General features: G+C 43.7%; 1 protein-coding gene across 1 annotated transcript; it reads right to left on the bottom strand.

Moving 5' to 3' along the window:
- Positions 1-1594: 1594 nt before the first annotated feature.
- Positions 1595-14751, bottom strand: LOC110500139 (cytosolic carboxypeptidase 2-like). Its single transcript, XM_036959580.1, has 22 exons — positions 14645-14751; positions 13698-13816; positions 13411-13566; positions 12934-13116; positions 12593-12700; positions 12206-12353; positions 11867-11999; positions 11534-11713; positions 10586-10824; positions 9632-9859; positions 9144-9303; positions 8698-8824; positions 8004-8104; positions 7724-7891; positions 7537-7620; positions 7349-7399; positions 4161-4593; positions 4000-4063; positions 3374-3523; positions 3108-3162; positions 1905-2063; positions 1595-1660 (listed from the first exon to the last, which is right to left on the bottom strand). The coding sequence occupies exons 2-17, from the start codon at positions 13726-13728 to the stop codon at positions 4480-4482; spliced, it is 2211 nt and encodes a 736-aa protein (XP_036815475.1). The 5' UTR covers positions 13729-13816; positions 14645-14751; the 3' UTR covers positions 1595-1660; positions 1905-2063; positions 3108-3162; positions 3374-3523; positions 4000-4063; positions 4161-4479.
- Positions 14752-15250: the final 499 nt, after the last annotated feature.

The following is a 15250-nucleotide window of genomic DNA, read 5'->3' as shown; positions in this document are numbered from 1 at the left end:
ACTGGTACCCAGGATAAACCAAGCAGTGGAATGTTCTCTAAACAGACTGGTACCCAGGATAAACCAGCAGTGGAATGTTCTCTAAACAGACTGGTACCCAGGATAAACCAAGCAGTGGAATGTTCTCTAAACTGACTGGTACCCAGGATAGCAGCATACCACCCTGCATCCCACTGCTGGCTTGCTTCTGAAGCTAAGCAGGGTTGGTCCTGGTTGGTCTCTCGATGGGAGACCAGATGCTTCTGGAAGAGGTGTTGGAGGGCCTGTAGGAGACACTCTTTCCTCAGGTCTAAAAAAATACCCCAAGGAGGGGACGTTAAACGGTCACTAAAGATCCCATGGCACATATCGTAAGAGTAGAGATGTTAAACGTGGTGTCCTGGCTAAATTCCCAAGCTGTTCCTCAAACCATCATGGTCACCTAATCATCCCCAGCTTACAATTTGCTCATTCATCCTCCTCTCCCCTGTAACTATTCCCCCTAAATAGCAGCTTTAGCAGCTGTTGTCTATTCTCTTGTGACAGATGATACATAAATATACCATACATTATTTGAGTAGCTGGCTGTAAATGAGAATGTGTTTTCAGTCAACTTACCTGGAAAATAAATGATAGTGGAATTCTTTAAATAAATATTGTGTGTGTGCTGGCCAGCTACTCAGCCAGCTACTCAGCCAGCTACTCAGCCAGCTACTCAGCCAGCTACTCAGCCAGCTACTCAGCCAGCTACTCAGCCAGCTACTCAGCTAGCTACTCAAATAATGTATGGTATATTTATGTACCATCTGTCACATGAGAATAGACAACAGCCTGGCTACTATTTAGGGGTAGGGGAATCTTTTTTTATCTTATTTGAACTTTCTCCCCAATTTAGTGGTATCCAATTGTTAGTAGTTACCATCTTGTACTGTTGTTTGTGCAGATGAACATGGCACCTTCAGGAGTTTTGGAAATTGCTCCCATGGATGAACCAGACTTGTAGAGGGCTACAATTTTTTTTCCAAGGTCTTGGTTGACTTCTTTTGATTTTCCCATGATGTCAAGCATAGAGGCACTGAGTTTGAAGGTAGGCCTTGAAATACATCCATAGGTACACCTCCAATTGACTCAAATAATGTCAATTAGCCTATCAGAAGCTTCTAAAGCCATGAAATAATTTTCTGGAATTTTTCAAGCTGTTTAAAGGCACAGTCAACTTAGTGTATGTAAACTTCTGACCCACTGGAATTGTGATACAGTGAATTATAAGTGAAATAATCTGTCTGTAAACAATTGTTGGAAAAATGACTTGTGTCATGCACAATGTAGATGTCCTAACCGACTTGCCAAAACTATAGTTTGTTAACAAGAAATTTGTGGAGTGGTTGAAAAACTAGTTTTAATGACTCCAACCTTTAGTGTATGTACGCTTTCAACTTCAACTGTAATTATTGTGTGATGTTTGTAACACTTAAAATAACTCCATACGGTCTGAATATGAATATTGATTCAGTACATAGTATTACATTACAATGCAGTACATTAGCTCACATTCATTGATGAGGTTCCTGATGTGGTCTTGTTGTGTTGATGATGTACCGATCTGTTTCTTTTCATTTCTTCAGTTACTTTCCGCTTCTTCTTGTTGGGTTTCATTCTCGCCGGATCAGAATGACACGTGCTGTATATTGGATAAAAAGGGGGTAACTTATTATTGTTTTAATGTTAAACTTGTTTTATTGTCAGGCACTCACTATTTATATATTGTAAATTCCATTGTGTTCAGACAGGAATGTGATTAAAATTTCATTACATTAATTTGATTAATCGATTTAAACTTTTTGTTTGATTCAGTTGTTTTGTATGCTGAAGTTACTTTTGGAACCCAAACAGACCTGGGATCAGGCTAATGAAATGCCACTCACCTTTGGAAACAGGCTCCTGAGTCTGAGTCGGTCCCCAGGTGGGTGAATATGGGGCATAGTGGTCGCAGAAACAGCCATTCCATCCCTGCTGACATGCTGGGTAGTTCCTCAGGCTCAGAGACAAACTCCCTTACAGGAACCGGAGGCAGTGGAGGGAATCTATGAACAGAGATTCAATACATCCATCCTAAGGTAAAATGGGTATGGCATGTCACCAGGGTTGGGATCAATTACATTTTAATTTAGGAAATATTCAGGAAGTAAAATTAAGTGAAAAACAAAGGGAGAATTGGAATCAGATTTTCATGCTTATTTCCTCAATTGAAATGGAATTGACCCCAAACCTGCATGGCAAAACATGTTAGTGCATATACTGTTAATGAAATGTGTTAATAAATGGCAGTTTGTTTCCTCCTCAGCCTCCTGTAATGTACCTCCTAACTCTTCACTCACTTTGGACAAGCGCCATCTATGTTTTATCTTGTGTGGCAATGTGTGTACGGATAACAGCCGCTGTTGTGTTAGTCCGTTTTTCTGTTAGGAATATGGAGACCGTCTGGTGTCTGTCCAACTGTCGGTTTATCTCTTTGTACTACTGACTCTGGGACAGTGTACCAGAGTACTCTAAGACCATCTTAATGTGAGAGGAATAACATATCAAACAGGCTTCTGTTGGTGGATATTTGACTGTCTATTTGAGATAATCTATTGAGATACTAAACTGGGTGAAATTAAATAAGACATCAACGGATAAAGCTTGTAAACATGATTACAACACACAAATGACAGCACGTTTAATGAGTGATCTTGGACAGGTAGAGCGAGGGTTACTGTGTGAGGTCTGTCTGTGGAGAATAAAAGGCTATGTATTTTCTAGTGGCTGCCACTGATATCCTTGGTCTTCCTGAGTCCTGTTGTTGTCCTCCCGGTCCTGTCCTCCGTCAGTCCTAGACCGTACCACAGCTGGCACTTACACTGGTGTCCCTGAGCTATGCTGCACTTCGCCTGACTACACACACACACACACACACACACACACACACACACACACACACACACACACACACACACACACACACACACACACACACACACACACACACCTATAATGTCTACTATTGTATTTTTACTGAAGGTACGTCAACATTTGTACATCTACATATCTATATTTATGTATATCAATGGGTAACTATGTGTCTTTACCTGTTGGATGGGAGTTGCAGGCTGGATGGGGCGGTGTAGGATGTGGGTCCTCTCCCTGTTGAGAGAGACATAAGAATTTAGAATAAATAGAATGCCTTTCACATACAGTATGTCAAAGAGAGCAGAAATGGCAATTTCTAAAAAAACGACAACAACGTCTCAGACAATGGCAATTTGACTGGTACGCTTTGAATTCAATTGCAATGCCCTTTCTAGTCATTTTGATTCTATGGCTGTAACAGTTCCATCTACCACTCTCTGCTTACACTGGACTGGGGAGAGCCTTCTGATGGACTTGTCTCCTACAGGCAGATTTGCCAGGCCGGGCAGTCGCTCCCCGTCTCTGTTGTCCCGGGGAAGCTGTGAGTGGGGCAGGTGGGTGGCCTGGGGGCACTGGCAAGGACCCCAGTCGTAGCCTACAGTGCAACATGGACAAGATGGGATGGATGGATACAGATTAGTAATGAGAGGCAGGTATGTGGTGTTACAGAGAGAAGTATTGAAGGCAAAGAAGAGAAGCAAAGAGAAGAGAGGAAAAGAGAGGAGAGGAGAAGAGAAGAGAAGAGAGGAGAAGAAGGAGGAGAGGAGTGGAGAGGAGAGGAGAGGAAAAGGGAGGAGAGAAGAGGAGAAGAGAGGAGTGGAGAGGAAAGGGGAGGAGAGGAGAGGAGAAGAGAGGAGAGGAGAAGAGAGGAGAGGAGAGAGGAAAAGAGAGGAGAGGAGAAGAGAAGAGAAGAGAAGAGAAGAGAGGAGAGGAGAGGAGAGGAGAGGAGAGGAGAGGAGAGGAGAGGAGAGGAGAGGAGAGGAGAGGAGAGGAGAGGAGAGGAGAGGAAAAGGGAGGAGAGGAGAGAGGAGAGAAGAGGAGAGGAGAGGACCTTGAAAAGACCTACTCTACCATTGAGGGTCAACTGCATCCTGCTCCTCACATAATCAGCCATCAGGTGCTGCAGGTACTCCGACTGTAAAATCGAAACCAAGACAAGCCGATCCTTCAAATAACGTACTGTAGTGTAAAACAAAGTGTTGTCGGCTTTGACTTGTCAATAAGAGTTCTACCTTCGATGTCATGGCCGGCTTCTTTGTGTCAAAGACAAGGTATAGGACAGATACCTGGAGGAAACACGCAGGGAGGATGGTGATACATGCTCTGAACATGTATCATCATGATAAAGGAATAACTGAGGGATGCAGAAATAAACACATGCTTAAGAGGAATGCTTATTTACATGCACAACAGGAGAAAACAGACATTCAGTGGTTCAAATGAATATCATGTCGTGAGTGTGAACGTGGGAACGCAGTATTCTCCTACACCACTTGAGGGGGGTAAGAGAATGATGAAAAATATAACCAGTGTAACAGTCTTTCTCTCCATTCAGAAGGAACGATAGACTGCCTTCTTATCTGGAGGACTGGGCTCAGGGGGGACCAGTTGTCTCTCCCTCCATTTTGGAGGTTCCCTCCTGGGCACTGCTGGAGGAGCCTTTAACTGGAACACAAACAGAGGCCCCATACACACTCAGGTTCTACAACTGATGTACAACACATTTGACACAATGGTTGCAGCTAATACAACAGATCATTTCTGATGAACTTGACTGCACAAAAAACGTTAACACAACCTTAGAGGAGACACAACACAATGGTTGTGTAAGTGACACCACACAATGGTTGTGTAAGTGACACCACACTCTCTACACTCTTAGAAAAAAGGCAGTGGGAGGATATTTTGAGGGGTTCCGGGTAGAACCCTTTTGAGTTCCATGTAAAATCCTCTGTGGAAAGGGTTCTACATGGAACCAAAGGGGTTATACCTGGAACTAAAAAGGGTTCTACATGGAACCAAAAGGGTTCTACCTGGAACTAAAAAAGGTTCTACATGGAACCAAAAGGGTTCTACCTGGAACTAAAAAAGGTTCTACATGGAACCAAAAGGGTTCTACCTGGAACTAAAAAGGGTTCTTCAAAGTGTTCGAAATGGCACCTTTTTTTCTAAGAGCGTAGCCCTCCCTTGTACATCTATCCACCAGTTCCTGTTTCACCTGACATGCTTTCCTTTTCATCAGATTGGTGAGCAGGGTCAGGGTCAGGGTCAGGGTCCGGGTCAGGGCAGGGTAATGGTCAGGGTCAGGGTCATGGTAATGGTCATGGTAATGGTCAGGGTAATGGTCAGGGTCATGGTCAGGGTCATGGTCAGGGTAAGGGTCAGGGGCATGGTCAGGATTAGGGTTAGGGTCAGGGTAATGGTCAGGGTCAGGGTAAGGGTCATGGTCAGGGTTAGGGTAATGGTCAGGGTCATAGTCAGGTTCAGGGTAATGGTCAGGGTTATGGTCAGGGTTATGGTCAGGGTAATGGTCAGGGTAATGGTCAGGGTCAGGGTTAGGGTCAGGGTTATGGTCAGGGTCATGGTCAGGGTCATGGTCAGGGTAATGGTCAGGGTAATGGTCAGGGTCAGGATAATGGTCAGGGTAAGGGTCATGGTCAGGGTTAGGGTCAGGGTAATGGTCAGGGTCAGGGTCATGGTCAGGTTCAGGGTCAGGGTAATGGTCAGGGTCAGGGTAATGGTCAGGGTCATGATCAGGGTTAGGGTAATGATCAGGGTAATGGTCAGGGTTAGGGTCAGGGTTATGGTCAGGGTAATGGTCAGGGTCAGGGTAATGGTCAGGGTAATGGTCAGGGTCATGATCAGGGTTAGGGTAATGGTCAGGGTCAGAGTAATGGTCAGGGTAATGGTCAGGGTCAGGGTAATGGTCAGGGTAGGCTGGCAAAGGAGAAGGACTTGCTAGCTCCATGTCAGTCACACTAACAAGTGCTAATGGCCCCAAGTGGTTAGCTGATTATGGCCTTTGTCCTAACATATTCCATCCATGCTATACACATGTTCAGGTGTGCACATTTATCAATATGTACAGTGCATTCAGAAGTATTCAAACCACTTGACTTTTTCCACATTTTGTTACGTTACAGCCTTATTCTAAAATGGATTCAATTGATTTTTTCCCTGATCAATCAACACACAACACCCCATAATAACAAAGCAAAAAATAATATACAAAACTGAAACATCACATTTACATAAGTATTAAGACCCTTTACTCAGTACTTTGTTGAAGCACCTTTGGCAGCGATTACAGCCTCAGGTCTTGGGTATAACGCTACAAGCTTGGCACATCTGTATTTGGGAAGTTTCTCCCATTACTCTCTGCAGATCCTCTCTGCTCTGTCAGGTTGGATGGGGAGCGTTGCTGCACAGCTATTTTCAGGTCTCTCTAGAGATGTTGGATCGGGTTCAAGTCCGGCCTTTGGCTGGGCCACTCAAGGACATTCAGAGACTTGTCCCGAAGTCACCCCTGCATTGTTTTGGCTGTGTGCTTGGGGTCGTTGTCCTGCTGGAAGGTGAACCTTCGTCCCAGTCTGAGGTCTTCAGTTCTCTGGAGCAGGTTTTCATCAATCTCTGTACTTTGCTCCGTTTATCTTTCCCTCGATCCTGACTAGTCTCCCAGTCACTGCCTCTGAAAAACATCCCCACAGCATGATGCTGCCACCACCATGTTTCACCGTAGGGATTGTGCAAGGTTTCCTCCAGACATGATGCTTGGCATTCAGGCCAAAGAGTTCAAACCAAGCGGGCTGTACTCTAACATAAAGGCCTGATGCTGCAGACATTTTTTGGTACCTTTCCCCAGATCTGTGCCTCGACACAATCCTGTCTCAGCGCTCTATGGACAATTTCTTCGACCTCATGGCATGGTTTTTGCTCTGACTTGCACTGTCAACTGAAGGACCTTATATAGACAGGTGTGTGCTTTTCCAAATCATGTCCAATCAATTGAATTTACCACAGGTGGACTCCAATTCAGTTATAGAAACATCTCAAGGACGATCAATGGAAACAGGATGCACCTGAGCTCAATTTCAAGTCTCATAGCAAAGGGTCTGAATACTTATGTAAATAAGGTATCTGTTTTTTATTTGTAATAAATGTGCAAAAATGTCTAAAAACCTGTTTTCACTTTGTCATTATGGGGTATTGTGATGTCATTATGGGGTATTGTGATGTCATTATGAGGTATTGTGATGTCATTATGGGCTATTGTGTGTAGATGGATGAGGTAATTTTAGAATAAGGCTGTAACTAACAAAATGTGGAAAAAGGGAAGGGGTGTGAATACTTTCCAAACGCACTATACTTGGGAGTTCCTCTTCATTTTCATTGCCTATGATGTTAAAAGCATGGGACTTACAGGCTTCAATACATATTTGCTTTTCTTCAACGTCTTTTTGACACCATTATCCTGTAACGTAAAAGGATAGCAAAAATCAAGCATACTAAGATGAACTAACAAAGGAAACTGATCCGTAAGGACAAATCTGACAGTGTAGTCCATATTGAGAGAGAGAATGACACAAACATTCCAATGATGATACTCACCCCATTTTCCTCTCTCTCCCTGGCTCTGACCAGGGGAGATCTGTTCCTCTCCTTCTTGGACTTCAGCTTCTTACGGGACGTCATCTGTGTTATAAAGAGAATACAAACAGTTATTAGTCACCTCGAAAAACACCTACCCAGAGACAAAAACTTTTTGTTAGCGAGACAGTAATACTACTGTTACTACCTTGTCGAAGGCCTGGAGGTGAGTAGGAGGCCCATCCGTCTGGGAGCTGTTGGATCCACTCGTGCTGGCCTCGTGGTCGGTCAGTGAGGTATCTGTAGGCTTGATGTCTATTGGCAAACCTGCCTCCTGTCTCATGATCTCCTGTAGCTCTCTCAAACACGCGCTGTACTGCAGAAACAACACACCAGTGAGATCTGTTTCAGTATAGCCACTGTGCTTACACTGTGGACAAGCAGATATCGGCAGGACTACAGACAGTTGTGTCCGATTCTGGTCCCACCTTTGTCCGGTCCGGGTCACAGTAGTCTAGTAGTGTGTCACAGAACTGAGCCCCCAACATCTCTAGGTCCTGAGTGCTGAAATGGGTCCCCTTCCTCTTACCTGGAACCCAACCAAAAGTGAACATCTTTGGTCTGAATCTGACTTGTAAACTCTGAGACGTGCAGAGTTCACTCTGAATCAAGTACTTTAGTAATAATACGTCTATGAAATGTTTATTTTCCATTCACTCACTGTATATAGACTTTTTGTTTTCTTTTGTTCTACTGTATTATTGACTGTATGTTTTGTTTATTCCATGTGTAACTCTGTGTTGTTGTACGTGTTGAATTGCCACGCTTTATCTTGGCCAGGTCGCAGTTGCAAATGAGAACTTGTTCTCAACTAGCCTACCTGGTTAAATAAAGGTGAAGTAAATAAATAAATAAAAATGTAACTAACGTTTGGTAGAACAATCTGTCTCCACTGTCTCTCTCTTCTGCTAGAGATGCAGCAATCCTTTTTTTTAACTAGGCAAGTCAGTTAAGAACAAATTCTTATTTTCAATGACGCCCTGGGAACAGTGGGGTTAACTGCCTGTTCAGGGGCAGAATGACAGATTTGTACCTTGTCGGCTCGGGGATTCGTTCTTGCAACCTTTCGGTTACTGGCCCAACGCTCTAACCACTAGGCTACGCTGCCGTGGATATCCTTACCGATGTTAGAGCCACAGAACGATGTCTCCAGGGTGAAGGAGTTGAGGACCCCCAGCCTCCACAGAGACACTCTGCCTGTTCCCTCCTTACTGCGCTGTACCTTGAACTTACAGCTCCCGAACGAGAACTGAGGACACACAAGATGAGCTGAATCTTGGAAAACACCAACAGCCAACATGAGAAAGAACTAGGCAGTTCAGATCAAGCTAAATTCTGTTTAAACTGTGTGATCTTATCTCAGCCATTTCATTTCATTGGGGCTGTGGTTCATAAAGTGTCTCAGAGTAGGAGCGCAGCTCTAGGATCAGATTAGCCTTTTAGATCAGAATGAATAACATTACATGGACAGTGGGGGACCTGATCCTAGATCAGCACATACTCTGACACACTTTGTGGATACGGAACCTCGTCTTGACTAAAACAATGAGTGAGGAAGAGTAATGAACCATGTCAGGGCAATTCTTGCTGAGCATCAGAGGGAAGACTCGTTCGTGAGGGTGTCTGTCAGCGGGCCTGGGGTTCTCACAGCCGTAGGTGAAGACGTTGTGTTTACGGCTGTGTCCATGGAGATCACAGTACAGCAGCACCTTACGCTCGTCACACAGTCTGGAGAACATATGTGGTATTATTGTTTGATCAAATTGTCTGACTGATTGGTTAACTGACTGATTGGTTAACTGACTGATTGGTTAACTGACTGATTGGTTAACTGACTGATTGGTTAACTGACTGATTGGTTAACTGATTTGATTGTTTAACTGATTTATGGATAGATTGGTTGATTGTTTAACTGACTGATTGGTTAACTGACTGATTGGTTAACTGACTGATTGGTTAACTGACTGATTGGTTAACTGATTTGATTGTTTAACTGATTTATGGATAGATTGGTTGATTTTTTAACTGATTGATTGGTTAACTGATTGATTGGTACCTCTGGACCATGGTGTGTGTGGCCCACACGGTAGGGAAGGAGTCTCTGAGGATGGACTTGTAGTTGCGGTTGAGGTCACGTCCGGTCAGCGAGCAGCGGTAGTTTCCTACTATAACCCCGTCCGGGTTCAGCATGGGCACCAGCTTGAAGACGAAGGCATCTCGGAGTAGCGCCGCATCCGGAGAGTCCCCCAGCAGGAAGTTCAGGATACCCCTCATCACCCAGGAGCTGTTGGTCGGTTGTATATTTGATGTATAGTATGGCACTCTATCAGAGTTATCCTACCATGCTTTACGGAATGAAAATAAGACTTCACTTAGATTGCGTGGCAATAAAGAAATCAGGACTCTGAATTTGGTCAAAAGCAGTGCACTATACAGAGACCTCAACCTCAACTCTGGGCCTGGAAGCAGTGCACTATACAGAGACCTCAACCTCAACTCTGGGCCTGGAAGCAGTGCACTATACAGAGACCTCAACCTCAACTCTGGTCCTGGAAGCTAGTTCCACTGCATTTTCATTGTTCCCCTCTAATCGGGGACTGATTTAGACCTGGGACACCAGGTGGTTGCAATTAATTATCAGGTAGAACAGAAAACCAGCGGGCTCCGGACCTCGTAGGGTCAGAGTTGAATAGCCCTGATATACAGAATAGAGTGCCATTTCAGAAACGTCCAAAGCACTACCCGTTGATCTGTACCCGTTGGTCTGTACCCGTTGGTAACTGCCTGTTGGTCTGTACCCGTTGGTAACTGCCTGTTGGTCTGTACCTGTTGGTCTCTACCCGTTGGTCTCTACCCGTTGGTCTCTACCCGTTGGTTTGTACCTGTTGGTCTCTACCCGTTGGTCTCTACCCGTTGGTCTCTACCCGTTGATCTGTACCCGTTGGTCTGTACCCGTTGGTCTGTACCCATTGGTCTCTACCCGTTGGTCTGTACCCATTGGTCTCTCTACCTGTTGGTCTCCCCGGGGTGTATCCGGGCGGTCAGCACCACAGCAGGCTTGTGAATCCTGTCCTCACGATGGGATGGGTTGGTCACCGTCAGCACCGGAACCAGGTTACCCGCCAGCGACCGGCACAGAGTCCGTACCTTACAGAACCGCGAGCGGTGGGGGTCCCGCTCGATCTCGGACAGGTGGGCCCACAGGTTGGAGTAGGTGTAAGGGAAGCAGTGGGCCAGGTAACAGGTGTCCTGATCAAGGTAACAATAATAACAACTTCACTCTATTGTAAATACAATGTATTATATTGTGTATTTGAAGAGAAGTATAATATGTATTGATATATTGTAACATGTTGCTTAAATAAGCCAAAGGAAATGACAACAAAATCACCATTTATACCTGGTTCTAACATGCATCCTTTGATCTGATCTTGTCCACATTCTGATTGGGCCCACATTTTTAGACAAGTGTAGACAATTAAAAGATGCATTGTGATCAGATCTTCCTGACCACCTCAGGAGGTATTCAGGACAGGCATTATGTCTGGATATCTTACAAGTGTAAACAGATCTGGACACACCATTTAAATAGTGATTATCCCTCCTTCTAAAATCATTGACAGGTGGCACTATTGACTTATGGCATCAATATGTAAAATGTAAATAAATACATACATATTATTTTTTAAATAATACTTGTCGAATAATTTGCATACAGGGACGGACCAGGAAATCTATTCACATTGCGGACACAGTGGATGGATATGACATATTTTAATACCATGTGTAGACATATTTCTCAAACTGTGGGTACAATCAGAATGTGGTCAAAGGATTAAAGTCAGAGCTGGCCCTTTTCCATTTAATGATGTGATTGATTGTTGGCTCCAAGCACCGTTTCATTGATTTACACAAGACAAGAGGATAAGAGTTCAGCACTGTGGTTCTGTCCCTTTACCTGGTCATAAGGGAAGCAAAAGGTCCAGGAGAGGGAGTAGCAGGGCTGGTCGGCGTGGTGCCGTCCGTTACGTTGGTAGGAGACCTGTTGGCCCACGCGGTGCCAGCCCACCCCCTGGATCCGGGCCTCCTCCTCAGAGTAGAACAGAGGCAGCTGCCCCTCTTCATACAGACTGGTCACCTTCAAATCAACATCTATTCATTATTGTTACTTTTTAAGTGTTAAGCTACTGTGTGTCATATGAACATGTTGTAAAATACTTCACAACATAAAAAGAGAAGAGAATAGACGTGAGGGAAAAGAGTCCCAGTAAAAATGGTAATAACTACCTACCTTCAGCAGGTTGGTGATGGTGAAGCGGTAACGAACCCCCGCCCTCGTGTTCCTCACCCGGAAGTAGAACCACTGAGTGTGCTTCTCTGTGTACAGGTCCGTCCGCAGGGAGAGCTCATAATCAAATTCACCACTGGAATGAAATTAAATAAGATTATACAGAATGAAAATGACTGGGGACATTCATTCACTCAGAACTAGGATGTGTGACAACATACGAGGATTGAAATCGAATCACACAACACAGAAAATAAGTTGTAGGTGAGTGAACATTCATTCACTCATAACTTTGAATGACAGTGTGAGGGTTTACAATACTTATGGATGCTCTGTACTCACACCCTGGTTGCTTTCAGCAGGTTGCCACTCTCGAAGCGTCCTTCGAACAGCAGAGTGATGTCATCAGGGCCAGAGAGAGACACAGCAGCAGCGGTCAGGGAGGAGCGACGGCCCCCCACACGAGAACCCAGGAAGTAGTTATCTTTATCTGCACAGACATGGACATTTAAAACAAAGAGACACATGACGTGTCCTGGGGATGAGCATTTGTTTCTATCCATGTGCACTTGATTTGTCTTGACTGGAGAAATGGAATCAGTGGAGTACCCCCCCCCCCCCCCATCTGAAGCTCCAAACAAAACAAACAGCCTTCTATTTGTACCCAGGCAGGTGTGTGGAAGAGCTCAGTGATTGACAGAGTGGACATTTGATTTTATTTGAGTTTACTTCTCTGTGTGTCATACACAACGGTGCCTTCCACTTCAGACTCTGGTCTCAGCCACTCGCTGGTGTTCTTCTGAGCACACAGCGGCTCTGGGAAGGGAGGAGCCCACTCTGACAACAGACAAGAGACAAAATAGGGAGGGCTGCTTTGCTTGTAAAAAAATATATAAATAAAAAAAGTGCTCTTTGGATCTAAGATTGAGAGAGCTTTTCCTGAATCTCTTTTCAGTACATGAAGTGCTCTTGTAATGTGATATTGACTCTGGCCTAAAGTCTAGCTTTCCTCTAAATGATTAGACATCTCTTGAGACCTCCCATTTCTCTTTAATCTGTAGTAGTCTCACCAATATGCTGAATTTCCCCCGGGATGACCTCCCACTCGTGGGGCCAGCGGGGCAGTGTTTGGGACACATGTCCAGACACACCGTACAGGTGTCGGGGCTCCCTGAGGCGAGGCACAGCCCTTCCCGACTGGATCTCAAATACCACCTGGGTGGTTCTGGGTAGTGGAGAAACACGTGACACATCTGTGTGGGAAGAAGTTTGGGTTTTTAGCCAATATGGTGAGCAGTTTGGGAAGCAGTTACAATACCTGTAGCTTCACGACTAGTTTAACTACAAGTTCCATTGGTTTGGTGAAAGTTAGTTAGTTTAACTAATTTCCAAACCATGTAGTTAATTCAGTGATTTCGTTGTTCTTTGAAACTTTAATGATAGAATAGACTTAAACATTTCTTACAGCTCTACCTTTGACAGTGAAAACTAAACAACCAAGCTATGGTTGGTGCTATGTACCATCCTGTTCTTGGATTCTATCTCACCTTCACTCTTGTGGGAACACTCCTCCTCCGCAGGTGCCTTCACCTGTTCTTCATCCTCCAACTCCTCTTCATCATCAAAAGATGAGTAGCTGAAAGAACTGTGACATGTTCTTCTATGAATGTTGTCCCTCATCTCATTGTCATCCCCTGTAAATCCTGTGGAATGGCAGGATAATTTATCTAATTTTGAACGTACATCAGGGTAATCTCACTCACCGCGAGACTGCAAGCTTTCATAAACATGCATGAATCTCATGCCATGATCTCGGTGTCGAGATCATACCAACCCTCATATTGCCTGTTGTAGAGAGGATACATCGTAGATGCATGTCCTTATAGAACGGTTTCTACGTCTGTGTCTTCGTATTGTTGGCCATGGAACTGTTGGTATCATGAATATAGTTTTCTGAAATAGTCACACATAGGTTATGATTGTGAAGTCTGCTTCTAAAAAGCATAATAAACATGAGTCAGGTAAACCCAGCAGAACACCATTTTTTGTTGTTTACAGTTGCAATATCAATTTCCATAGTGGTTTGAGGGCAGATTTCCAAAATACCTCTCTTTGGAATCCTGCAGCCAGTCAACCAGACTGTAATTCAATCTGACTGCACAGAAATTCACCCCATCACTTAAAACTTGCTGGCCTGATCTCATTTAGCAGCGTTGTACATTCAAAAAGATGAGACACACACTCCAGAAAGTCAGAGGCCAGCTAAATGAATTAGAATCTGACAGACGTTTTCCTGTGACATCACCCATCGTGGTTTGATTTCATTGACTGATGAACTAAGCAAAAATAAACTTCTACAACAAAAACGTGTATTAAATCCAAAACATCAAAAAAAACAACAGGTAACGTTAACATGCATTACTATCGTGATAACTAGGTTTAATTGGTTTAGCCAACAATTATAATTTATAATTATATATTTATAATATAATGCTGACGTTTTATTCATTCAAGGTCAGGATTTGATCAACATCAGGAACACAAGCATTTCGCTACACCCGCAAAAACATCTTCTAAATATGTGTATGTGACACATTTGATTTGATCAACTCACACACATTGTCACCTGTGAAAGAACAAAACACAACACACACCAGTCAGTGGGCACGTTAACGTTAGCTAGTTAACGTCTTTGTTACTGTTTGGTTTAGGTAAAACTACAATAGCTCGTTATCAATATACTTCCTATGCAATTATTGAGTGAGTGCATTCGCTACCTACCGCATAGTAGAAAAGCATCATCCGCAGCGTGTTGTTTCCGGTGAAGACAGCAGAGCGGAAAATGCACCGTACACGGTCACCGTGACAACTAACGTGGCGCGAGATCCCCCACATTCTTCTACTTGTTAGTTGAAAGATACAATATTTTCTTAGGACGAACGGCTACACTGAATCACATGTATCACAAGTATACCAATCAGTATGTTACATATAAACAACAAGTGTCTAATTGTTGTTAATGTATACAAATGTATTGATAGCCTCATTAAAAATAAATCGAGCACCGAAAATCCTCCTGCATGAGCGCACTAACTTTTTCTTAACTGATATGTGAAGAAAAGCATTCTGTGAAATTCCAATATTATTTATGGTTGTTCACAATTCATTATTTCTGCTTTTTTTTTTTTATAAAGGTGTTGGGTGTTATCTCATGTAAAACATGCCTTGTGGTGACAACAAATGACTGATTATCTGGCAGTAGTAATTTGATAGGAGGACCACAATGGAAATAAGTCCCAGACTTTGTGAGTTATCCTCAATTCATGTACATCTATGTCTTTTTCAAGTTTTATGTGTGCTTGTTTTTTTTATTTTTTTATGGTTGAA

This window comes from Oncorhynchus mykiss, chromosome 2 (genome assembly GCF_013265735.2).
Source record: "Oncorhynchus mykiss isolate Arlee chromosome 2, USDA_OmykA_1.1, whole genome shotgun sequence".
Lineage (NCBI taxonomy): Eukaryota > Metazoa > Chordata > Actinopteri > Salmoniformes > Salmonidae > Oncorhynchus > Oncorhynchus mykiss.
Note: the sequence above shows the minus strand (reverse complement) of the source record. Positions and strands in the feature narration are given on the sequence as shown.